Genomic DNA, 22,969 nt, shown 5'->3' with positions numbered 1-22,969 from the left:
CCATCCCTTCTAGACTTGGTTGCGATGAGGTAGTCAATGCTGAAGAGCAGGTACCTAGATTGCGGGGGTGTCGAGCTGCGTCATGGGACTCATCAGTATGAGCCCCTCCCTCCCAGATGTTTGACTCTAGGTTCATACCAGGGAGAGACGCTGACCAGTTCAGCAACGGGACACATCTCCGGAATTCCGGATGGGGCCTCGCCCGACGAGATCTATATAAGACATCTTGCGGTAAGCCCGTCATCGGAAGGCCGGACCGCTGCTCATCGCACCAGGTTTATTACGGTACCTCTATACTTCGCTGGTTGGGATCGCGAGTGTCAAACTGCCTGTTCTGACCCTCTACTACCGTGCCTTCCCGTCGGAAACCATGCAGCGCGTTACCATCGCCACTGGCATGTTCGTCGTGCCATGGGGTATATCGCTTTTTATTGCATGGGGATGTATCTGTCGACCCGTCCACCATCTCCTGGACCCCTGGGGGCGTCACGCATGCACGACAGACAAGAGCCAGAATGCCCTTGGGTACTTCACGGTTGTCAGCAACGTCATGTTAGACATTTGGATCTTCGTCCTTCCCATCCCTCTGATTAGGCGAATGCGTATCCCCGGGAGGAAGAGAATGCGGCTGGTCGGGCTGTTCACGGTCGGCTTGGGGTAGGTGTGCTTTTTCCCCCTCTGTCTTTTATTGATGTACCGGTGTTGATGTTGGAGTGGCAGAACCTGCGTTATCAGCGCAGTGCGAGTGGGATTTATTAAGTCTGCGACTCTAGTGATCTGTAAGTGCCATCTGGCTGAGGTCGTACGGACTGTTAGTTACACGTTATCGCACCTAACGCGCAGTCGCTCTATTAAAGGGAAGCAGCTCTTTAACCTCAATCTCTCGACCTGGGAGCTTTTGGGAAGCATTCCCTGTGGCAATCTCACCATCATCTACAAGCCCATCGCCGCTGGGCTTCGGGCAGTGTTTGGTGCTTGCTATGATTTCGGCGAGTCGTCCACGCAGTACGTGCCGCGTGCTTGGACATTCTGGCAGAGAAGGAGCCGCAAAAAGAGGCACTCGGCTTTTCGCATCTCATCATTGGACTCTCTCCAACAATCGGCGGACTCGGAAGAGCCCATGGGCGAGGGAGGCATTCTGATGCAAAGTCGTTTGGAGCAAAAAGCCTCCAAGGTGGATGCGGATCAATCTCGGCATACAATGCCTTAGTATAAGAACGGTTACCAGCTTTGTGAAGGAGGTCCGGCCATGTATAGAGAAATTAGAGCTTAGCCCTGTGCAACAATGACGATATCTCACCCACTGTCTTCGTAAGGGAAGGGCCGACCACCCCAGTCCACCCGTTGTTATATTCAACTCTCCTTGAATTATCTAGCCATTGCAAGTCTTTTCATCCAGAGACGAATATCTCTCACAGGATTTCGCAGTTACCTGTTCAAATCGACTTGTCGAATGGTAGGATTGGGGTTCGAGGTTTGGATGTGATTCGGAGGGGCAGGACAGCGAGGTCGCGAGGAATGCCGCATCGTCACTGCATCTGGATAGCAGAATGCGGGATTCTTGGCCGGAAGCGAAGTCTCTGGAGACTCACGCCCCCTGGACTTGGCCGAGTTTACTTGCAAATTGAAGATTAGAAAAGACAAGTGGACGGGCAACGGCGTGTGCAACAGTGGCGGTAGCTCATCTAACGACAACAAAGAGAGAAGCAATCGGGGCGTTGAGGAGCTGAACAGCAAGCGGATGCATTGGTTGGAGTCTAGGGGTGAGAGATCTCTTGAAGATGAGCAAGTTCAAACTGGGGGTCTTGCCGTCCTCCATCAACGTCTCCGGTCGCTATTCGACTACAATACGCTTGTCTCAAGTTTCCTCCCGTCTTCACATCCTTGATCCAATCGTTCAAGTCCTTTTCCTATTGCCACTCGGTATTATAGCCCCGTTCGAGGAACCACAACCATGGACCACTGCACCAAGGGTATAGACTGCGTGGGTAGCCGACCGCCTGGAACTGGAGCTCACAGCTGCCCGCAGCAGGATCCTGGGAACCAGGGAACGGATTGTGGAGAAGCTGAGCAGCGAGCTCGTATTTCGGCCGATCGCACCATGGCAAAGGAGCCATCTGACAGGTCGATCGCGGCCCAGGGGAGCAGGCTGCGAGTGCGTCGGAGGTAAGACGATTCCCAGCCCACTCAAGAATGGGGATTGGGCTGGTGGCTTGCTGCTGCTGACTCTGACTGGCTGGGGTTGCTCTGCTCGATCTCGCAACAAAGGAACAAGGCTGCTGCTAAGCTGCTAGTGCCCCCCGTGGCTGTCGACGATTGCCTATATGGAACCAGGCCATCCCTTGCAGACTGGCCATCGTCAACTCTCACACCCACTCGCCATGCTCAATGCAGATCCGACATGACCGACCGCTTCACCCCAGAGTACCTGGCGGAGTCGAGAGCGACCGAGTTGAATGCCCTCATCGGGCTCGCCATGCCATGATGATCATCTCGACGGGCCTGCGATTGTGGTCGGAATTTCGCCTGCACCGCAATCGACTGGCGGTTGATGACTTTTTGATGATTTGGGCTATGGTAGGAGTGGTCGACCCGCAGTGGAATGGATTGCTGAGTGGAGAATAGATGGTCGGCGTTGGCGGTTGTATAGCTGGACTATGCAGTACGTCTGATAGCCAAAGCCCTACTTCCCTAACCAGCTGACTCTTGCAGTGACGCAGTACGGTTTTGCCCGACACCGCGTAGCCCTAACAGACGAGCAATTCATGGCCGCCCAAAAGGTATGCAATCATTCTCACGCCGGAAGATGCCTCTAGACTAACTGCGTCATTGCCAGTCGTACTACATCTTTCTCTCCTTCAGCGTCCTCTCCGTCTGGAGCAACAAGCTCCCCGTCCTCGCCCTCTACTATTGAGCCTTTCCCACCCGAACTATCCAGAAACTCTCCCTCGTGACCGGCACCATCACCGTTGTCTGGGGCATAATAATGAGCATGGCATGGGGTCTGATCTGTCTCCCTCTCCAACAATACTGGGACCCGTCCATCCCCGGAGGCTACCAGAACCACCTTGCCCGGACCAAGTTTCTGAGTTTCAGCAACCTCACGCTGGACATTTGGATCCTCTACCTGCCACTCCCGACCATTCTTCGACTGCAAGTCAGTAAAATGAAGAAGATTGGTCTGTGCTGTCTGTTCTCGGTCGGCCTTCTGTAAGCAATACTCTTCGAATCCTCGTGGATGCTGCTAAATGACCGAGCTTCCAGGACCATTGGCATTGCAGCCACTCGCCTCATCTTTCTTTTCGTCGTCCGCCACACAGACTATACCTGGAAGCCCAACCCCCTTCCTGAACTCCAACTGCCCGACCTAACTGGGCAGGGAAATCCGTCCCCTTGGCCATACTAGCCACCTACGAACCCCTCGGCGGAATCCTATGCGCCAACCTCCCCCTCATTTACAAGCCCATTGCATCAGGCTGCCACCGTGTTTTTCGCCTGCCGCCTCGCCAGCAAAGTGACCCCTCGTCCCAAGAAACCCTGCGGAGCTGGTATCTGTTGAAGCGGGCCATGATGCGGAGTCATCGGCAAGTGCACTCGCAGTCTGAGATTACCACGTGGAATGCAAGTTCTCAGACGCAGACAGCAAACTCGTTCTACTCGGAGCCGATGGGATGTCGGGGGGATCTTGGTTGAGCGCACGTTTCAGCAGGAGGTGCTCACCGGCGATGCGTTGAGGCATACTGTATAAAGTATTTATGATAATGAACATACAACCGTTACCTATGGAGTTGGACAGCTTTATTTTGTAGGGCTCGTTTTGTACCTGCCTCACGATTATATGCTACCTCTAATGCGCCGTTTGGCCTACTGTCCCTTCACCCCAGGAACCCTAACATCATCTCCAACCCAAACCCTCCCCTCTCTCTCAGCCTTGATCCTCTCCCTCCTCACCAGGAGCACGTCCCGTTCAACATCCTTTGACAAAAACCAAAGAACCTGATTCGAAACCATAGCCCCCGCACAACAAACCGCGCAAACGATGAACGACACCCGATATCCATCGCCCTTATACCGATCCTGGAATACCTGCGGCGCTACAATCCCGCCGACCTGCGCGAGTGCCGTCTGCAGCGCGATCGCGAACCCTGTCCCCGTTGCACCCACTAGACTTGCAGACCGCCATGCCCAGAACGGGATGAAGTAGACGTAGTAGAAGGCCATTCCTAGAACACAGGCTGCGTATGTACCGGCTGGACTGATAAAGTCCGAGAGGCAGAGAATGATGAAGAATATTAAAGCCACTCCGTTCAGAATCTGGCAGAAAAGTGGCCTTGTGATAATCGCGTAGCGCATAAATCGTGCAGCGAGAACGATTCCTATTACCGTCGCTGCGGCCGGTGGGATGTTGAGGAGTTGGTTCCGTGGTAAAGCTGCGAAACCCAGCGATGTTGTTATTGTCGGTAATTGCCAGCTCAACCCGTAGCCCGCGATATTCAGCAGGAACTGGCATGTGGTGAAGAGGTACATCTTTGGGTCTTTGAGCGCTTGCATGATCTCTGGGAGGGAGAAATTCGGATCAGAGGCGCGGGGAGCGTTGGAGGATAACCTTGCCTCAAGGTACGCCTGTTCTTCTGGTGCCAGCCACCGCGCTGAGCTCGGCGAGGTTGGGTAGTCAGGCAGGATAAAGTAGATTGCCGGACAAAAGATGATCGTGACCAGGCCCTCAAGCAGAAAAACCCAGCGCCACGCACTCAGCCCAGAAACACCGTCCATATACGAGATCCCGTAGACAACCAGCGACCCTACAATCCCCGAGCAATTTTGGAAGGCGAACATGAACATCATGGGGCGGCTGTACTCGTCGCTGCGGTACCAGGCGCACATTTGAGCCGCAAGGCCGGGAAAGAATCCTGCTTCTAACGCGCCCAGGAGGAACCGCAGGCTGTAGAAACCGGCTTTGTTTTGGATTGCAGCGTGGCAGGCTACGATCATCCCCCAGGTGAGGAAGATGCGCGTCATGAATTTGTGCGGTGTTATGCGTTTTAGCAGGAGCGTGCTAGGTACTTCGAAGAGGACAAGGCCGATCTATACCCGTCCGTCAGTCAACGTCTAATGTGCCGCAGTGGGGAATGGGTCGGATGATATGGACGAACATAGTAGATTGTCTGGGTCCAGTTATAGTCATTCGCGCTCATGTCCAGCTCCGTGAGGATATTGCTTGCCTCTCCGACCTGCAGAACCTTTACCGAGGCTGCGTTCGCGAAGTCGATTTGCTTGAGGAGGTACATGAGGCCTAGGAGGAGGAGGACCCGACGGTCGACCTTGCGCATGATACGGCGGTCATCGTCTGCTGTGAACTGGGAGAGGAATTCATTCTGCGGGGTCTTGGGGTCATGGGCGGCAGCATTGGCGAGCATTGTCTGGACAAGGATGATGTCTTTTCTGTCTGGAGCTTGCATCATGTCCAGGTGATTGTTGACAGTCTACCTTGTCGACAAAACGGCCATCGGGGGGAATAGTTCCAAGATAAAGATCCATCTGGACCTCTGTATGGCGTGAGGAATCCCATAATGTCGTCTTCGCCACTCCGCGGATGCGATTGGGAGAAAAGCGAGATCTTGACTCGTAGCGAGGCGCGGCAAAGACAAGACACGGCAAGGTTGGAGTAGGGTGTTGGAGTAGATCAATGGAAAGCAGACAGAAGGCCATCATATCCGCAGGGTATCACGCCTTCTGCACCGTGTTGCTTCCACGTGGAGTGCCCAGGATCAAAGCACGACATCCAGGGATGCGATGGAGTGATTGCGCAGTCTCCAACATGCTCTCGGCGAGCGGGCAGGTACTTCAATCCAGGTGACCTGCTTTGCGGCTCGATCAAGTTGGTTATACTGGCCAATTTGCAAAGATGACCTCGCCGCAGTTCAAGCGCCGCATCTATCTCAATGCCTTCGACATGTTTACCGTCGGCCACATGTCCTTCGGCCAATGGCGCAACCCTGCAGACCGAACCGCCGATAAACGACGCGATCTATCGTACTGGACGGATATCGCGCGCCTCTTGGAACGGGGCGACTTCAATGCGCTATTCCTCGCCGACACGAACGGGTGGTGCGATGTATACGGAGGATCGGCCGAGCCGTGCGTCCGCAACGCGATCCAGTACCCCATGGGCGACCCGGTAGGACCTATAAGCGCTATGGCGGCAGTGACGAAGAATCTGGGCTTCGCGATCACGGCGAGCACGAGCTTTGAGAAGCCATATGTGCTTGCGAAACGGCTTTCGACGCTGGATCATCTCACTAAGGGGCGTCTAGGGTGGAATGTCGTTACCAGTTGGAAAGCGTCGGGGTTTGAGGCTGTATGTACTGGTTTCTTGTTTTGGTGCAGATTTGCGATACTCATGGCTATGCATGAATAGATTGGAATTGACCCAGTCCCGCACGACAAGCGGTACGAGATCGCAGACGAGTACATGCGCGTTCTATACAAGTAAGTCTCGGACTATCGACCAGACAGACACAGGTTACTGAGGCTGGACTAACGTGCCTAAGGCTCTGGGAAGGCTCCTGGGCCGACGACGCCCTAATCGAAGACCGAAAGAATGGCATTTACGCCGACTTCGACCGCATCCGCGTCATCGACCACCAGGGCCAGCATTTCCGCCTGCACGCACCTCACATCCTCGATCCCAGTCCGCAGCGGACCCCGTTTATCTTCCAGGCTGGCTCGTCACCGTACGTCCTCTACCACTTCCTGTTGGGCGACAATTTCCCTAACGGTGAATAGAGCAGGCCTGCACTTCGGCGCAACCCACGCCGAGGGAATCTTCGTCGTCGGCCTAACCCCGAAACAATTGCTCCCCGAGTTAAGGGAGTCCGCGCAAAACTCGTCGAGGTAGGACGGGACCCCGCGTCCGTCAAGGTGTTTGCGTCGTTGACACCCATCGTCGGTCGGACAAGCGCTGAAGCACAAGCGAAACATGCTCAAGCCCTGCAATACGCCAGCGAGGAGGGCGGGCTGGTTTATTGGTGCGCCAATACCGCAATTGACCTGTCGAAGCTAGACATGGACGAAGAGGTTACCCGGCAGATGGGTGACCAGACAGTCGATGTCCAGCTACAATCGCTTCTTGAGAACCTTGCCTATCCTAGTGAGGGTGAAGAAGCGCCTGTTTGGACCCCGCGGCGTATTGGCAAAGCCGTTGCACTGGGCGCATCGGGTCCGGTTCCCGTTGGAACGGCGGAGGAGGTAGCGGATGAGATGAAGCGGTGGGTTCAAATTGCAGACATCGACGGATTTAATATCGGGCACATAACCGTGCCCGGGACGTGGGAAGACGTGGTGGAGTTGCTTGTGCCGGTCCTTCGGAAGAGGGGTCTCTATGCGCCCGTGGGCGAGGAAGGAACGATGAGGGAGCGGATGTATGGGAAAGGACAGTCAAGGTTGCCTGATGAGCATGTGGGGACGAGGTATAAGTTTGATGTGTATGAGCAGGATGCTGGGAAGGGTGTATGACCGGACGAGAGACCTGAGCTATAGTCATGGAGGTTAAAGCTAAAAGAGTGGCTGCTTGTCAGCTCAACCCCATAGAACAGGGTAAAGAATCTGTTCGCGAAAGAAACCTCCAGATAATGTACCTGGTTGTTGCACCCCTAGGTTGTGATACAATCGCCCACCTAGATTGATATGGTTTGCAGTGTTAAAGCTAATCGTAAAGTTGTTCAATTCATTTCAAATTCATTTCAGTGTCACGTTGCGCATTAACTACAACAAGTTATCTCAATTCACAAATACTAGTCTACCTACAGACGAGGTTCAACACGTTGCGCAACACCCTTAGCCCTAAGATCAAACCGATCAAGGTTCGACACCTTCTCCCACGCCGCAACAAAGTCCTTGACGAACTTGGCCTCTCCATCAGAGCTGCCATAAACTTCCGATAACGCACGCAGTTCCGCATGGGAACCGAAGACAAGATCAGCCCGAGAAGCCTTCCACTTCTCCTGGCCGGACTTGCGATCGCTGCCGATGAAGATCTCGTTGCTCTCGTCGGCCGGCTTCCACTGCACGGCCATGTCGAGCAGGTTGACGAAGAAGTCGTTGGTGAGTTGGCCGGGACGCTTAGTAAAAACGCCGAGGTTCGACCGGTCGTAGTTGTTGTTGAGCACGCGGAGACCGCCAATGAGGACGGTGAGTTCGGGCGCAGACAGGGTGAGCAGTTGCGCTTTGTCGATGAGGAAGTCCTCGGTGCGGACGCGAGGGGTGCCCTTGCCGAAGTTGCGGAAGCCGTCCGCGATGGGCTCGAGGTTCTTGAAAGAGTCGACGTCTGTTTGCTCTTGGGAAGCGTCTGTACGGCCAGGGGTAAAGCCAACAGAGATGTCGTGGCCAGCATCACGGGCGGCTTTCTCCAAGCCGGCGGCTCCGGCGAGCACGATCAAGTCGGCGATTGAGACGCGCTTGTCGGTTGACTGGGCGCCGTTGAACTGCTTCTGGATCTTCTCCAGTGCTGCGATGGTGTTGTCCAACCATGGCTGCTTGTTGACCTGCCAGTCCTTCTGCGGGTACAGGCGCAGGCGAGCACCATTGGCACCACCGCGCTTGTCGCTGCCGCGGAATGATGCAGCGGAAGCCCAAGCCGTGGAGATGAGATCGGTGTGGTCGATGCCGCTAGAAAGGATGGCCTTCTTCAAGGAGGCAATGTCATCGTTGTCGACGACGGGGTGGTCGAGAGTGGGAACTGGATCCTGCCAGATAAGAACTTCAGAGGGTACCTCGGGACCCTGGTAGAGGACGCGAGGACCAACGTCACGGTGAGTGAGCTTGAACCAAGCCCGGGCAAAAGCGTCGGCGAACTGGTCAGGGTTCTCGAGGAAGCGACGAGAAATCTTCTCATACTCTGGGTCGTAACGGAGTGACAGATCAGTCGTGAGCATGCGAGGTGCGTGCTTGATGTTCGGGTCGAACGCATCAGGGATGAAAGGCTCGACGTTCTTCGCGATGTACTGGTTAGCGCCAGCAGGGCTCTTGGTGAGCTCCCATTCGTACTTGAACAGGTACTCGAAGAACTGGTTGCTCCACTTGGTAGGGGTCTTGGTCCAGATCACTTCCAGTCCACTGGTGATAGCATGACGGCCAGTACCAGACTCGAAGCCGCTCTTCCAACCTAAGCCCTGAAGCTCGATTCCCGAGCCGTGGGGCTCTTTGCCAAGGTTGGTGGCAGGGCCCGCGCCGTGTGTCTTTCCGAACGAGTGTCCACCGGCGATGAGGGCAACCGTCTCCTCGTCGTTCATCGCCATTCGACCGAACGTGATGCGGATATCTTTGGCAGCAAGGATCGGGTCGGGGTTTCCGTTCGGGCCCTCGGGGTTGACGTAGATCAGACCCATGTGCGATGCCGCAAGGGGGTTGTCAAGCTCGCCGTTCAGGTAGCGGGTGTCGTTGCCCAGCCATTCCTTCTCGCCTCCCCAGAAGACCGACTGGTCCGCTTCCCAGGTATCAGAGCGTCCACCAGCGAAACCAAACGTCTTGAAGCCCATTGACTCCAGAGCGACATTGCCGGTGAGGATGAGGAGGTCGGCCCAGGAGATCTTGCTGCCGTACTTTTGCTTGATGGGCCACAGCAGGCGACGAGCCTTGTCCAAGCTCACGTTATCAGGCCAGCTGTTGAGCGGAGCGAAACGTTGCTGACCTTGGCCACCACCGCCGCGGCCGTCGAAGACACGGTAGGTTCCAGCGCTGTGCCAGGCCATGCGGATAAAGAGTCCGCCATAGTGACCAAAGTCGGCAGGCCACCAGTCCTGGGAGTCGGTCATGAGAGCCTCGAGATCTCGCTTGAGGCCATAGTAGTCAAGGCTATTGAAGGCGGCGGCGTAGTCAAAGTCTTTGTCGTAGGGGTTGGTGACGGAGGTGTGCTGACGGAGGATGTTGAGTTTGAGGTCGTCCGGCCACCAGTCGTTGTTGGTCTGGCCGCCACCGCCAATGTTGGCGTTCTGGCGGCTGTAGGGACACTCATTGGAGCCCATTGTGTTGTTGTAGTCGGTTGCTTGATGAAAGAAGGATGAGAGAGATGAAATTGGTGATGAAGAGGATGGAAAAGAAGGATGAAGAAGAGGGGAAGAAAAGAGGTAGGGGGTGTGACAAGCCAACAACCCCGCACTTTATACCCGGTCGAGGACTCAAGTTACGCGAAGTACAGTAAGGAGGGAGATGATGATATTACCAAGTTTGACCATCCAGGCCGTTGCTATGTAATACCAGTACACCGGCCGACTACTAGAGGCAGTTGGTAGTATGTCTTAAGTGGTTCAATCTGGACCGCTGCTGTGTAATATATTACTACAGCAACCAGAGATTGGTCATAATCTTGCCGATTTGACATTCTGGGCCGTTGCTAAGATCTCCGTTCAGTGGTGAGGATTTTATGTAATCCACAAGTCCGCAGCCAGAGGACGTTCAACACATTTGTAATTTCAACAATCTGGGCCGTTGCTATGTAATACACCGGCGAGGAACCGTGGGGCGGGCGACGATACCAGACTACTCCGTACGGATAACACCCCCGCAGTGCTGTCAGAAAGAGGGACGGGATCCCCGGTCTTGGAGCGGGGGACACTACATGTGATGAAATGTCTCTTATCCTACTGGCCTAAAATGCTGCCAGAGATACTCCGGATTGCACTCAGGGCTGCGGTGGAGACAGTAGTCCGGGGTAAACGGCCAATCCCGGTGTTGGAGAAGTAATACTCGGATACGTGAGGGGATATATCTCGCACTTTGAGCTTGACAAATAAGCTCAGTCCAGATTAGTGTCCATGATGGTCTGACATTTGCGTCCTGCATGCGGAGAATCGGTACTGATGAAGCTCACCTCATGCCTTGCTGCCTGAACTTGATGGGGAGTGACACCCGATTATCAAGGCTCCTCAAGTTACACGTGATCGGCCAGGACTCCGACCGAGTGCCCCACCATCTCCAAAACAACTTCGAGAACACTTACCCCGCGTCTTTCCATCGAAGATCAACTTTCTGACATCTCCTGCTCTTCAATTGGTTGCCCAGTTATACCATTATTTTATTCACAATGTCCTCCCTCCAATCCAGCAAGCTCGCCTTCATCGGCGGTGGCAACATGGCCTCGGCCATCATCGGCGGCCTCCTCACCCAAGGCATCGACAAGCAGAACATCACCGTCTCCGAGCCATGGGACGTCAACCGCAACAAGATCGCTGAGCTTGGCGCTAGCACCACCACCTCCAATGTTGAAGCTGGTGGCAATGCCGACCTCGTTATTATCGCCGTTAAGCCGCAAGTCACCAAGGCCGTGTGCCAGGAGCTCGCCGACGCTTGGTCCAAGCGGGAAACACTGCCGGTGGTGGTCAGTATTGCGGCTGGCATTACCCTCGGAAGCTTGCAGCAATGGCTGAAGACATCCGACGGCCGGACTGCCCACCTCGTCCGCGTCATGCCCAACACCCCTGCTCTTGTCGGAGAAGGCGCCTCGGGCCTGTTCGCCAGCGAGGACGTCACTGCGGAGGAGAAGGGGCTTGTCAACGCGGTCCTCGGCAGCGTCAGCAAGGCCGCCGAGTGGGTTGACAAGGAGGAGCTGCTCGATGTTGTTACTGGTCTTTCTGGTATGTTCCCTTCGGCTCGATCTGCCCTCATACTAACAACCCAGGCTCCGGCCCTGCCTACTTCTTCGCTATGGTCGAGCACCTGATTGCCAGTGCTACTGCCCTCGGCCTGCCAGTCGAGCAAGCCACCCGGCTGGCGACGCAGACCTGCCTTGGCGCCGGTAAGATGCTGACGGAGTCCTCCGACAGCCCTGCACAGCTCCGCAAGAACGTGACCAGCCCGAACGGAACGACGCATGCCGCGCTGGAGAGCTTCAACGCGCAAAACTTCGACGAAGTTGTGGACAAGGCTGTCAAGGCGGCTACATCTCGCGCTGCGGAGCTGGGCAACACTCTTGGAAAATAGATGCGACCGTTGTAAATATAGACAAAAAATCAACTTTTCTTCCCGTTGGACCTGATGCAATCGTCTCACCCTACCGCATGGCAGTCCTAAGGGTCCTTGATTTTGGGGATATTTTGGAAGAGAAAGAGTGTTTTCGCATTCCACATGCTGACTTTTTCTATATTACAGTGGCTGTAGAGAGCTGTCCGATAATCATGGGGTTGTCTGATCACGGATCCATCCTGTCATGGACCCTTGCTATCAAGGCCTTTTCTCATCACTGAGCGTTCTCACAGTGGACTCGTCGCATTCCGAACGTTTTTCATCACGGCCCCTCTCATGGTGGGCCCTTCTCACCATGGACCTCCCTCCCTTCGCGTCAACACCGTCACAGTACATTCTCCACTCCAGTAACATACTGCACGCTGGCCTTCACAATCTTCATAACAACCTCAATCTCCCCCTCATCCCGCGGCGCATAAATAAAAAGATACTCCTCCGGTAGCGTCCCCATCTTCCCAAAGCTAATGTTTCTGAACAAATTCGAGCCCGCCAGTGGAAATCGCTGGCCCCAGCCTGCGTCGATGACGCGTTTGCCTATGCACTGTTAGCTTTTGCCCTTGAAAAGGCCTTGGGGTGTACTTGCAGTCCGCCGGCGACAGCGTAACATGCACGCTATGATCGCTCGTCCCGTGTACATGGCAGATCTCGCGCTTTAGCTGCTTCGCGACGGGAGTAAGAGGAGTGGCTGAGCCGACGTGCGCGGCGTCGGTGTATTTCTCCAGAATTGAGGGGACGCGGTCGACGATGTGCGCGTTGCGATCGATGAAGGAGGCGTAGGCGGCCATTATTTTCTACACGCAGTTAGCATCGGGTCAACTTCGCATGATGAGGGTGATACGACCTCCTGCATTGCTTTCCGGGGAACCTGGTTAATTTGCCTCTGCGGCGCGGCGAACGTCCCCATTGCCGGACGCTCTCCCCTTCGTCGGGGTAGATCATCATCACTCAGAAACGACCTCGTCTCGCCATTCTCGATCTTCGCGTCGTAAATCCTCGTCCCGAACATCTCGCGCTTGAACGGGTTGAAGAAGAGCTTGACGGTTAGCCAGCCGAGGACATTGTAGGGTGGTCCGCCTGGTCCCAGAGAGAGATACGATTCATAGTCGCAATACGCGGCCGGGATGATGAGTGCGATGAGCGCTGTGTTGAAGGCAAGCCGGAGCAGTTGCGCGCGGGTGTAACTCTGTGGCTGTGGACGAACATAGGCGAGAATGCCGGATCTCGCGAGGAGATCGTTGGTTTTTGCGGTGATGGTTGTTAGGTAGGGGTTCGGCATGGTGGGTGTGAGTCTTTCAAAGCATTGGAAGATCTGAGGGTGAGACTCGAGGGTTATTTATGAGAAGGGTGACAGTGCTAACGTCATTCTCGTTGGATTCCGCGGCGCCCCGACCGGTTTGGAGACGGAGATGGTGGGCTGATGGCTTTCGGGGATGCGGAGATAGAGATGCTGTCCGGGGCGATCGGACACGGTTGTACGACAACATTACTACAGCATGGACATCGGAGAACTGCCAAAATGCCTGTTGGAGCAACTTGTATCCATGAGACGGGGTTTTGGCTTCTTCCTCGATGCAGAGGCCATGCAGGAAGCATTCGGGGTTATCGGGCTATTCTCAGTTAGCCGAAACATATATTTTCGCGGCGGGAATAGCAGGACCCCAAGACCGCACCATATGCCGCGCAACGCACAACTCTTACCCAGGCCAAGAGAGCTCATCATTGAAGAAAATTGCGCCCGGTGGCTTCTAGTTGCGATATTCATCCTTTATCCTAGGCACATCATTTTAACCGGAACGCTGCTGCTACATTAAGTGGCCTACCGAGCCTTACGCAAACAACACTTGTCGACTCTTGGTACCATTTCTGATCGGACGAGGACAGTATGTTGCCTATTCAATCCAAAGAACAAGATATCAACGGTGAATCGAACACAATTTAAATTATCTATAAATACCCCTGATACAGCCATATCCTTACTAAAACAGGCAATTTCCAGTCAAAACCAAAAATTTTCAAAAACTGCGCGATTGCGGTCTTATGGGCAACCGTAATCTGGGTGGGCGCGCGGGTTTCCCCGCGCGCCATATACAATAGTGCTTACTGGGTCAAAGTTTTGAGTCAGAAGCTTGAGGGTCGGGTCAAAACGAAGACAGCGTAGCAGGCGTGTTAGTTCAGAATACACAGCAGTGGTGGTGTTAGTAATGATTCCTCTCCACGACATTGGGATGGTTGGCGGGCTTAGCACGTAGCCAGGTCAAGCTTTTCAGCATGGGCATCTCGTGGGGATATTTCGCGGCAAGCCATCGGGGAGATTCTGGCAGGTTGAAGACTAGCACGAAGAACACCAGCGCGAGTGCAAACTGGAACAAGTCTGCGGTTAATAACAGAAAAACTGTGATTTACTCCGTGCCTAGTTTATACTTTTCAGAATAAGGCTAACATGCTGTTTGTATAAGTATCGGCTATATACATAATGCCAGGACTATCCTTGTGTCTATCGAAATGGTCTATTAAATTACCACTCACACTTCATAATCATCCACCACTCCTGGTAGGCCTCGCATGTTCCTCCGTCATAATAATTTTCATAACAAACCGCATCCCGATAGTAATCACACTCCAACGTGCCGGCCTTCTCTTGGAGTATTGGCACATTCCCCGACGGCAGGGTAGCCCTTCTGCACGTACACGTATCCCCCCAAGCCTCGAGGGTGACTCTATCCTTGATACCACGGAATGCTCTATCGGTCCTCTGCCACCGGTCGTCTACGCCCCCATCGCGATCGCAACCGGTGCTAAGGCCCGGGGTGTAGTCATCGAACTCACCGACCTTCCAGACACCGCCGCGGTCCTTCGTATCTCTGTCCCGGTAAAGATAGTACAGATATATGCCAGTATCCGTGTATGGGTCATTGGATGGTGCGGGGCCCGTGGGCATGATCCCTGAGACGACGGTCTGCGTGCCGAATTTCGACGAGGCTTCTTTGTCAAGGGAAGTTGCGATGCTCAGCATCACCTGCGGGTCGTCTGTGGTTGGGGACCACTCCTCCATTGTCATCGCGACGCCCGGTGCAGGGGTACCCTGGATACTGGTGGAGGAGGCCGTCGCGGAACAACTCGTTGTGGTTTCGCGCGCGAAGTCGCACCCAGATCCTTCGACACAGGCTGTCGAGCAGATTTGGGCTGTGCGGGTGCTACATTCATCATCTTCGTTTTTATCCGAGTCACCGCTGCCACTTCCGCCTCTTCCTGAGCACCAATCCGGAGGGCAGAGTAGGCACATATGACAGAAAGGCTCGCAAGGCCGGCCGACGCCCGGGTCGTCCTTGCCAGCGCTGGGGCTTGGCGGCACCCGGGGACCAGGTCGTCGTGCGAGTATTTAACTTCGTGTCCTTGTCTGTCTCCGTCCAGGGGTACGGAGGCGGGGTGATTGTCGTGGTGATGCTGGCCGCGTTGGGACCGGTTGTGTATCGCGTCATTGTGTATACCATTTCCGGTAACGTGATACTGCTCGTCATCTCAATCACCGAAGGTTTGGTCTGGCTCGCGTTGATTGACACTCCCCACACAGGGATTTCGGTGATCACGGCTGCGAATGCCATGCTTGGTTAGTTGAGGGAATACGCGAGCGAAGAAGGCAGAGTAAACGTACAAGTTGGGAAAGAAAGCGTGATAGTTGTGGTAGTCTGCTCAAAGCCCAGAATAGTGCTGGTGATTCCGTCTGGATCGGTCGTTGTTCGGGTGGTCAAGTAGCTCTGCGTGACGGGCGTGCTCCAGGGAGGAATGGAGATTGTAGAGGGGGCATCCAAAGGCAGAGGAGGCAAGATTAGTGAACATGGAGGCTCACATTGTATAACGGGTGAGGAATCGTCCCAGGTAGACGGTGCGATATACACGTCGCCATCACCATTGCCTTTTCCAGATCCACTACCGTTGCCGCCAGACGACTTTTCCTGGCACGCACCCTCCGGGCAATAACCACGCTGACAGGTGTATTCGCACAGTGGACCGTAGATGGCAGGATATTGGCCTGGAGCGGCCTCGCCGCTGACATCTGTTGTCGGGTCCATCACGTTAACAGCACCTTGGCCCGTGCATGTACACGCGTTTATAGGACAAAAGCCATGGGTGCAGCTAAAGTCACAGAGGCCAGCCAGGTTCCCCTCACCAGTTCCCGATGTGCAAGCTGGAGGTAGAAAAGGTGAGACTGTCGGGATGACTAGAGGAACCTTCTCAGTCCCACATGCGTTCGGGGGGCAGTAACCAAGATTGCAGTCGAAACTGCAGAGCCCACTGTAGCTGGTCCCCTCGCCGGCGATTGGGTAGCCCTGCACCCCTGTTGAGTTGGGCGGCTCGTAACCAATACCCATCTTAGTGCATGTACAGGCGCCGATGGGACAGTAGCCGTACGTGCAGCTGAATTGGCACAGGCCCGCAAAGTTATTGGCGCCGGTTCCGTTCATGCAGGTCTGTTCGGAGAGGAGCAGTTTGGGCCTGGCAGAGACTTTACCACTAGCCGATGCACTGCCCTCCCAGACGTTCTAGTTTTGAGTACCATGGGCGCAGCTCCCAGAGATCTCCTTGCCTGAGAAACTGGCAATCTCCTTGTTGTCGCGGCGCAGAGTCACAACCACAGGCCCCGTACGTTCATTGAAGGCGACACTTCCGTGGTAGACGCCCACATTGTCGTCTGGCACACAAGAACCTCATCATGGTTGTCGATCAGGACGCACAAGGGACTGCTTTCGCGCCTATATCCATCGAGAATGTACAGGATTACCGGGACGAGCTGTAGGAACTGAACGAAGATGGGGAATGGAAACGCAACAAGCTAGTCCCGTACTGGTCGGATGACTTGAAAGAGTACGTCTTCGCTTCAAGCTACCGGGGTAGAGGTTTTTGCAGGGGCTCGACAGAAAACATGGCTGCGGCGCAGGAGCAAACGATTCCCAAGACCGTTACGGTGTGTCCGCGGTGTTTCACCACCAACGTGAATTCCCCGGCGCTGGGTGACACGCAGCCAGATGTGGGATTGGGGGTGGACAAGATTCTACCGCGGAGTATAAATGTCCTCCATGAATTGTTTCATCTGATGATTGGGAATCCTGACACAGATGATGCGGCATGTAAGTTCTCTAAGCGGATACACTTGTATGAACATCTAATGGGCAAGACTAACGAGTTACTCAAGACAACTGGAAGCAACAGCAAGACAGGCTTAATGATCCGGACACAACTGATGACGATAAGTTCAAGCCCAATCTCCAGCTAATTCGTGAGAACCCCGAGTCCTATGCCTGGTTCACTGTGGGGTACTGGTACTTTCAGCAAACGAACAGACAGGGGTGGAATGTCGCCAGTAACCGCAGATGGAGTTTTCAGTCGGGTGTAGGAGAACTGATTCAGATATAATCTTGAGTGTTTTTGACTTTTTCAAGCTGCTGCATTACTTGGCCTTTACCTAGCTTTGTGGATGTACTCTCGTTGCATGTTCATGTGCGGCTCTAACTTGACCCTATTACCTTCTACAATTCCAGTACCATCACAGATTATCTTAAATTGAAATTGGCTCTTTTCACGACTTTTTAGTTTTCAAGGTTGGAGTCTGCACTGGGGCATAGACACCACGTGATAGACATTGCCCTGTCGGATTCGGAACATCTCGGACTTTGTACCGTAGTTAACTTATTGTGCTGTACCTTAGTAAGCGACTTCTGCGTAATCTATATAATATATGTGAGAAGTATCATAATCCGTTACTTCCCAACAGTCCATTAGTAACAACACCGCCACGCCACTATGGCTGAAGGTCTCGATGCCAACTTTGGCTTGACAAAGTCGATAGCCTACCTCCCCAACGACCCGCCGATTATCGTCTGGACAAAGCTCCAAGCTCGTTGGAGTAAGACACTTGATCCTGAATATCGGGATGAGCTTTTCCAGCCGCTCGTCCACGCCGTCGGCCACAACGAAACAGTCTGGGCCAGAGGCCAGGACAATCCCGACGTAGTATTCCTTGTAACGTGTAAGAATAGCTTTCCATTACCAGTTTATTTAGAGCTAACCATTTTACTTGCAGTATGGTGGACAACATCCGAACTCCGCGAGTTCAAGGCCTCCCCCTCGGCCCAACTCTACCGCGAGAGTCTCCAGGGTGAAGGAATTACCCCTCTCAGCACGCACGAAACAATATATGGCTCCTCAAACTGGTTCCGAGGCTTGCAGTATTCCTTCATGCAAATCTTCTGGGTGTACTTCCCTGCGCCCGTGGACGAAAATCTGCAGTCCGCCGTGAAGGAAATTGTCGGTATTCGCCCACCAGCCCTGGGCTTTGGTGTTCCGCAAAAGCAGCGCCGACAGACGCACCTCCCCGCTTGGCAGTGGGCGACGCGGCCGGAAGTTCTGCATGGGAAACAAGTCCAGTTATTCCTCTGGCCGCATTTCTGGCGCACGGAGGAGCAGGCGGAGTGGCGGCATAATCACTATGCTCAGCCAAGATTTATCAAGCGGGTGGAAGAACTGGGTCCTGTGGAATGGAAGGAGGAGCTGTATAATCGGTTCACGAAGATCCCCAAGCTCTAGGTGTTGTTCCATCGCCTCTTGTTTCCGGCTCTGTTGCATCAAAACTACCTTGAACTTAGATATCCACATCATCAGAATTATCGAATAAGTACTGTTGGTAGATGATTTGCGAATCACTACCGTAGCTAGCACACACTGCCTTTAGACGTGTCTTCCTTTTAAAACAGCGCTTTAGCCTCTTAAAGAAGTTTAAGTAATTTATAAATTTTAATATTTATACAAAACCACTATCTTTAGTTAGTATATACCTTTTTAAAAGCTATTAAAACCCCCAGTACTTAAAGCTATTAACCTCTAGTGAGGTTTATTTAGTAACTAATGCAGGACCCTTTTAATATTATTTCCTGCATCCTGTTCCCCTGCTGTTACCACGTGATCCCGCTAGTGGGGTGTCCCATAATAATAACCATTAGCTATTTTTACTTATGCTTAGTAAATTAAAGTTATTTATTATTTATTTATTTTATTATATACTGCTATGTCTAACTACTGCTGTCGCGGGGGTTTCCCCTTTATTAAGGTGGTAAATATTAATATTATTATTATTTTTTTAATGATATAGTTAATATTTAAGGCACCTGCTTCTGGTAAACCTTCCTAATATAAATAATAATGCTTTTTTAAATTTACTACCAGGGGTCCAGAACTTCCTTTTAATAGTAAAAAAAAAGTTATTATTTATATCCCAGGGGGAGAATTCCTTCTTCTTTTTTTCTAGAACATACACACTATTATTTACTTAATTTAAAAACTCTTATATATACTAATTATACTTTTTTTATTCTTAAATTTCTTTATAATTATTAACTTGCTTATTTTTATATTTATATTAATAGCCTGTATCTTTTTATTTAACTCTCTGTTATCTCCTTCAATTATGTAACTATAGTAGTTTATATAAACTATATAAAAGTATTCATTAAAATATAGTGCTGTTTAGCCATCCCTAATTTCCCAAGATTTATTAATAGCAAGATATATTAAGTAAACTGCTGGCTAGTAAAAAAGATTAAAATTTATTATCTAATTACCTAAATATTATTCCAGCCCCTATATTACCTTTATTATTAGTTTTTTCTATTTACCCACTTTTATTTAACTTTTATGCTTTAGCTATTTTTTTATTACTTTTTTAAATTAGCTAACTTATACCGCATGTTACCCTGCCATGTCTAAACCGCTTTTATTTTATAAAACCTAGTTGTTATTATTATTCTCTTAAAAAAGGGCATGAATTAGTTTTAAAATCCCTATATTAAATTTACTAAATACTCCCGCGTTTTTAGTTTTTAATAATGGTAATAACTTTAACCTAGAGAAAGGATTAGAAATTAGACTAATATTAAATTTAAGCCTAAAATTAATCTTGGTAATAATATTACTATTAAGGAAGGAACTAGGTTTAATAACAGTACTAAGACTAATTTAATTATAATACTTAATTTAAAGTTATTATAATAAATAACTTAGTTATACCGCGTTTTTAGACTGTTTTACTTTTATTTATTATATATTTTACTTTATTAATATTCTCTGGAGAAACAAACAAGAAGGCTAATCTCTTTTTTAAGTAATATAAGTATTACTACCTTAGTATTACTTTTAAGGATAAGAATAAAGCTATCCTTATTATGATATATTTTAAACTATTTAGTATTATAAAGAAATATACTAACTCTCTTTTTAAAAATATATAATTAAACTAAAAGAGACTAGGAGAACACCTATAAAAATATTTCCTAAAAAAACTTATTAAGATTTATTTAGCAAGGTTCTTATTATAATAGCTAATTTAAGGCAAGGAAATCATTTACTTAAAAAGTATATTATAGAATTCTGCTATCTTACTTGGCGCCTAAAGATATTAAGTACTTATATATTAAGTAGTTTACATAAGGACTAGCTAGCTCTTTTATATAAATAGTTTTATTACTTTATATTTAGGGCTTTAATATTTTTTTTTAAAAAACTTTATAAATCTACAATGGTTACCTTTAAGGCTAAAGTTAGCTTCTTTAGTTCATTATTATTACTAGACTATGAAAATTATAAAGAATCTAAATTTTAAGAATACTAAAGCGCAGACCCAAGTTTTATAAGACTTAATTAAATAAGTTTATTAAATAATACTTAAAACTATTAACAGTAGTAAACAGGCTGCTTATACTTTTAATAATCCTAAACTAACTAATAATACTAGCTCTAGTAAATTCTTTTAGAATCTAAATTTCTTTAGTACTTGTCCCCCCTTTAAATTATTTTAACCCACTACCGCTTAGAATTCTTGGCCTAAAAGGAAGTGCAGAAGAGGATCGGCGAAGGAAAGATCTCGTCCGCGCGATGATGCAGCAGCCCCGCCCTATGGAGAATTCCCGCCCCTTCTGACCAAGGCGATCTCGATACTTTGTCGGTCATGATCGTGACGGGCTCATGGAGACATACCGAGATCCTCCGTGGCGCGGTCTTTGATCATAAGTACGTAGGGATTGGCGCTCTGCAATCTTCATATACTCTTTTGAGGCATCACAAAACGCCCCACTGCAAAATGGAGGAGCTGAAGCAGCTGAAAACCCACCGGATGTTCGCAGACTTCTAGCAAGCCTCTGGGTTTTTTATATACTCACCTCCTACTCCGACATCCAGCTTCCGCCTCTAAACCAGCCTCTTGCCCGCCGAAATAACCACCCACCGTATATAAGGGAGTCCAGCCACCGCTAGCCCGCTCCGCAACCCCAACCCCAGCACCTCACCCACCACAACCACAATGCGCTTCCAAGTCCAACAAGTCGACCCATTCGCGCCCGAGTTCGCCGATGTCATCACCTGCCAGGTCGCCAGCTTCGACACCCCATATCAATCCATCTTCCGCTTCATCTACCCGATCTTCGGGCACGAGCCCGAGGCTGAGAAACAAGAGGCCCTGACGAACCTCATCGAGCTGCAGCGCCAATGGGCGCGCAATGATCCAGACTCCATCTGGCTGAAGACCGTCGACACGCACAACAACAATCGCATCGCGGCCGCCTTGCAGTTCCAGATCCACCGGCGCAATCCCTTCGCCGCCGCCGCGGACAACGCCGCTTTCATGACCTCGGCGACGTGGTATCCCCCCGGAAGCAGGAGGGAGTATATTAATGCGTGCCTGGATATCTTTAACGTGCCGCATGAGCGGTTCATGCAGCGGCCTCATGTGTGTATGTTTCTGCACTCCGAGACCTGCCCTTCGCTAGCGTACGGTAGGTATCTATCCCACGTACCAGGCTAATACTATCACAGACCTCTACATCGGCTTCGTGACTCCCGAGTACCGCGACCTCGGAGTCGCTAAATATGCACTGCAATGGTGCATCCGGCGCGCCGACGAGCTCGGCCTGGAGGCGTACCTGGAAGCCGTGAGTGCGACGGGCGTCCCGATCTTCCAGCGCCACGGATTCAGGCCGTATAAGACGATCAAGGTTGCCCCGAAGAGGGACAACGCGGACGAGGAGTGGAAGGACATGGAGGACAAGATGCAGCCGCTACAGCTCTGTCCGATGTGGCGGCCGAAGAACGGGGTTTTTGTGCCGGTGCAGACGCAGCCGCCGTGGGATGAGCTGGATGTGCCGAAGGAGAAGACGAGCAAGCTGTGAGTGGAGGTGTTTTAGGATTAGAAATTTTGGACTCCAGTGCTGCTGGTGTTGTTTGAGAGCAACCACTTCGTAGTGAGTGATCCATTGAGTTACTACTTGACTCTTCCTTGACCGGTGCGTAGGTATGCCGCCGTTTTGTAAACCATGGATCATGCTGTGCTTGACATGCACTTTAGGTACCTACCTTACGCAACAACATGTCAGCACGGCCAAACCGGATATCTTGAATCTTGAATCTTGATCTTGCACGCAGAGGGAAAGAAGTGGAGAGAGCAGACCCATAGCTGGAGGATATTGGGAAATTTACCAGATGATCTCGAACTTTCAACTGGGCCTTCAGGCTTCAGGTTCTGAGCATTGGGTCCACCTTGACGATCAATTCAGTTGGAGCTCCATGACTCGCATCGTCATGCCCGAGATCGTCCGCTGGATCCCAAGCAACACACATCTAGAAAAGGAAGTCCCAATGTCACCACCGCAGCTCCACATTCACTATTGTGTCTTGGTGGCGTAGCCATCCACGAATTCACTGATCTGACCTAAGCCCCTTGAACATTCACTGAACAACTACTCAGGTGTGAATGCTGGGCTTAGTGTTACTACCGAATTCCAGGCAAAAAGCATAAAAAAGAACCAACAGGCAGTGTCACCCTTCATTCAGAGCAACTGAGCTCGCATCTAACACTGAATACAACCTACAAAGTCTAAACTCCCCTCTAACACACCCTACAAAGACTAAG

General features: G+C 51.4%; 11 protein-coding genes across 11 annotated transcripts; 7 read left to right on the top strand and 4 right to left on the bottom strand.

Moving 5' to 3' along the window:
* Positions 1 to 2,484: 2,484 nt before the first annotated feature.
* Positions 2,485 to 2,914, top strand: BDW74DRAFT_179991 (uncharacterized protein; the record flags this gene model as incomplete). The annotated part of the gene is made up of 4 exons (XM_073729611.1): positions 2,485 to 2,577; positions 2,626 to 2,662; positions 2,713 to 2,780; positions 2,837 to 2,914. The coding sequence occupies 4 exons, from the start codon at positions 2,485 to 2,487 to the stop codon at positions 2,912 to 2,914; spliced, it is 276 nt and encodes a 91-aa protein (XP_073581847.1).
* A 78-nt stretch (positions 2,915 to 2,992) lies between these two features.
* On the top strand, positions 2,993 to 3,406 carry BDW74DRAFT_179990 (uncharacterized protein; the record flags this gene model as incomplete). The annotated part of the gene is made up of 2 exons (XM_073729610.1): positions 2,993 to 3,210; positions 3,265 to 3,406. 2 exons carry the CDS (start codon positions 2,993 to 2,995, stop codon positions 3,404 to 3,406), a joined length of 360 nt encoding a protein of 119 aa, XP_073581846.1.
* A 458-nt stretch (positions 3,407 to 3,864) lies between these two features.
* Positions 3,865 to 5,417, bottom strand: BDW74DRAFT_179989 (uncharacterized protein; the record flags this gene model as incomplete). Its single annotated transcript, XM_073729608.1, has 2 exons — positions 3,865 to 5,085; positions 5,154 to 5,417. 2 exons carry the CDS (start codon positions 5,415 to 5,417, stop codon positions 3,865 to 3,867), a joined length of 1,485 nt encoding a protein of 494 aa, XP_073581845.1.
* Positions 5,418 to 5,905: 488 nt separating this feature from the next.
* Positions 5,906 to 7,515, top strand: BDW74DRAFT_169060 (uncharacterized protein; the record flags this gene model as incomplete). The annotated part of the gene is made up of 5 exons (XM_073726935.1): positions 5,906 to 6,358; positions 6,419 to 6,489; positions 6,552 to 6,734; positions 6,787 to 6,832; positions 6,871 to 7,515. The coding sequence occupies 5 exons, from the start codon at positions 5,906 to 5,908 to the stop codon at positions 7,513 to 7,515; spliced, it is 1,398 nt and encodes a 465-aa protein (XP_073581844.1).
* A 236-nt stretch (positions 7,516 to 7,751) lies between these two features.
* Positions 7,752 to 9,350, bottom strand: BDW74DRAFT_156671 (heme peroxidase). The gene has a single exon (XM_073725031.1). It carries the CDS (start codon positions 9,294 to 9,296, stop codon positions 7,803 to 7,805), a length of 1,494 nt encoding a protein of 497 aa, XP_073581843.1. The 5' UTR covers positions 9,297 to 9,350; the 3' UTR covers positions 7,752 to 7,802.
* A 1,615-nt stretch (positions 9,351 to 10,965) lies between these two features.
* On the top strand, positions 10,966 to 12,089 carry BDW74DRAFT_52499 (pyrroline-5-carboxylate reductase family protein). Its single transcript, XM_073733050.1, has 2 exons — positions 10,966 to 11,630; positions 11,675 to 12,089. The coding sequence occupies exons 1-2, from the start codon at positions 11,081 to 11,083 to the stop codon at positions 11,974 to 11,976; spliced, it is 852 nt and encodes a 283-aa protein (XP_073581842.1). The 5' UTR covers positions 10,966 to 11,080; the 3' UTR covers positions 11,977 to 12,089.
* A 390-nt stretch (positions 12,090 to 12,479) lies between these two features.
* Positions 12,480 to 13,294, bottom strand: BDW74DRAFT_179985 (uncharacterized protein; the record flags this gene model as incomplete). The annotated part of the gene is made up of 3 exons (XM_073729607.1): positions 12,480 to 12,552; positions 12,598 to 12,809; positions 12,857 to 13,294. The coding sequence occupies 3 exons, from the start codon at positions 13,292 to 13,294 to the stop codon at positions 12,480 to 12,482; spliced, it is 723 nt and encodes a 240-aa protein (XP_073581841.1).
* A 1,239-nt stretch (positions 13,295 to 14,533) lies between these two features.
* BDW74DRAFT_179984 (uncharacterized protein) lies at positions 14,534 to 16,481 on the bottom strand (the record flags this gene model as incomplete). The annotated part of the gene is made up of 3 exons (XM_073729606.1): positions 14,534 to 15,212; positions 15,256 to 15,607; positions 15,671 to 16,481. 3 exons carry the CDS (start codon positions 16,479 to 16,481, stop codon positions 14,534 to 14,536), a joined length of 1,842 nt encoding a protein of 613 aa, XP_073581840.1.
* Positions 16,482 to 16,939: 458 nt separating this feature from the next.
* On the top strand, positions 16,940 to 17,430 carry BDW74DRAFT_179983 (uncharacterized protein; the record flags this gene model as incomplete). Its single annotated transcript, XM_073729605.1, has 2 exons — positions 16,940 to 17,144; positions 17,210 to 17,430. 2 exons carry the CDS (start codon positions 16,940 to 16,942, stop codon positions 17,428 to 17,430), a joined length of 426 nt encoding a protein of 141 aa, XP_073581839.1.
* A 375-nt stretch (positions 17,431 to 17,805) lies between these two features.
* Positions 17,806 to 18,739, top strand: BDW74DRAFT_156661 (uncharacterized protein). The gene is made up of 2 exons (XM_073725030.1): positions 17,806 to 18,043; positions 18,098 to 18,739. Exons 1-2 carry the CDS (start codon positions 17,818 to 17,820, stop codon positions 18,598 to 18,600), a joined length of 729 nt encoding a protein of 242 aa, XP_073581838.1. The 5' UTR covers positions 17,806 to 17,817; the 3' UTR covers positions 18,601 to 18,739.
* Positions 18,740 to 21,364: 2,625 nt separating this feature from the next.
* BDW74DRAFT_169057 (uncharacterized protein) lies at positions 21,365 to 22,229 on the top strand (the record flags this gene model as incomplete). Its single annotated transcript, XM_073726934.1, has 2 exons — positions 21,365 to 21,794; positions 21,877 to 22,229. 2 exons carry the CDS (start codon positions 21,365 to 21,367, stop codon positions 22,227 to 22,229), a joined length of 783 nt encoding a protein of 260 aa, XP_073581837.1.
* Between the last annotated feature and the right edge of the window lie 740 nt (positions 22,230 to 22,969).

This window comes from Aspergillus multicolor (assembly GCF_047715735.1).
Source record: "Aspergillus multicolor strain CBS 133.54 unplaced genomic scaffold BDW74scaffold_20, whole genome shotgun sequence".
In the NCBI taxonomy this organism is placed as follows: domain Eukaryota; kingdom Fungi; phylum Ascomycota; class Eurotiomycetes; order Eurotiales; family Aspergillaceae; genus Aspergillus; species Aspergillus multicolor.
This window is presented reverse-complemented; position numbering and strand designations above follow the sequence as displayed.

Excerpts from the sequence above, each read along its gene's own strand:
- BDW74DRAFT_156671 (XM_073725031.1), bottom strand. The coding sequence starts at position 9,296 with ATGGCGATGAACGACGAGGAGACGGTTGCCCTCATCGCCGGTGGACAC.
- BDW74DRAFT_52499 (XM_073733050.1), top strand. The coding sequence starts at position 11,081 with ATGTCCTCCCTCCAATCCAGCAAGCTCGCCTTCATCGGCGGTGGCAAC. Across the intron at positions 11,631-11,674 it reads TGTTGTTACTGGTCTTTCTG|GCTCCGGCCCTGCCTACTTC; the intron begins GTATGTTCCCTT and ends CTAACAACCCAG.
- BDW74DRAFT_156661 (XM_073725030.1), top strand. The coding sequence starts at position 17,818 with ATGGCTGAAGGTCTCGATGCCAACTTTGGCTTGACAAAGTCGATAGCC. Across the intron at positions 18,044-18,097 it reads CGTAGTATTCCTTGTAACGT|TATGGTGGACAACATCCGAA; the intron begins GTAAGAATAGCT and ends TTTTACTTGCAG.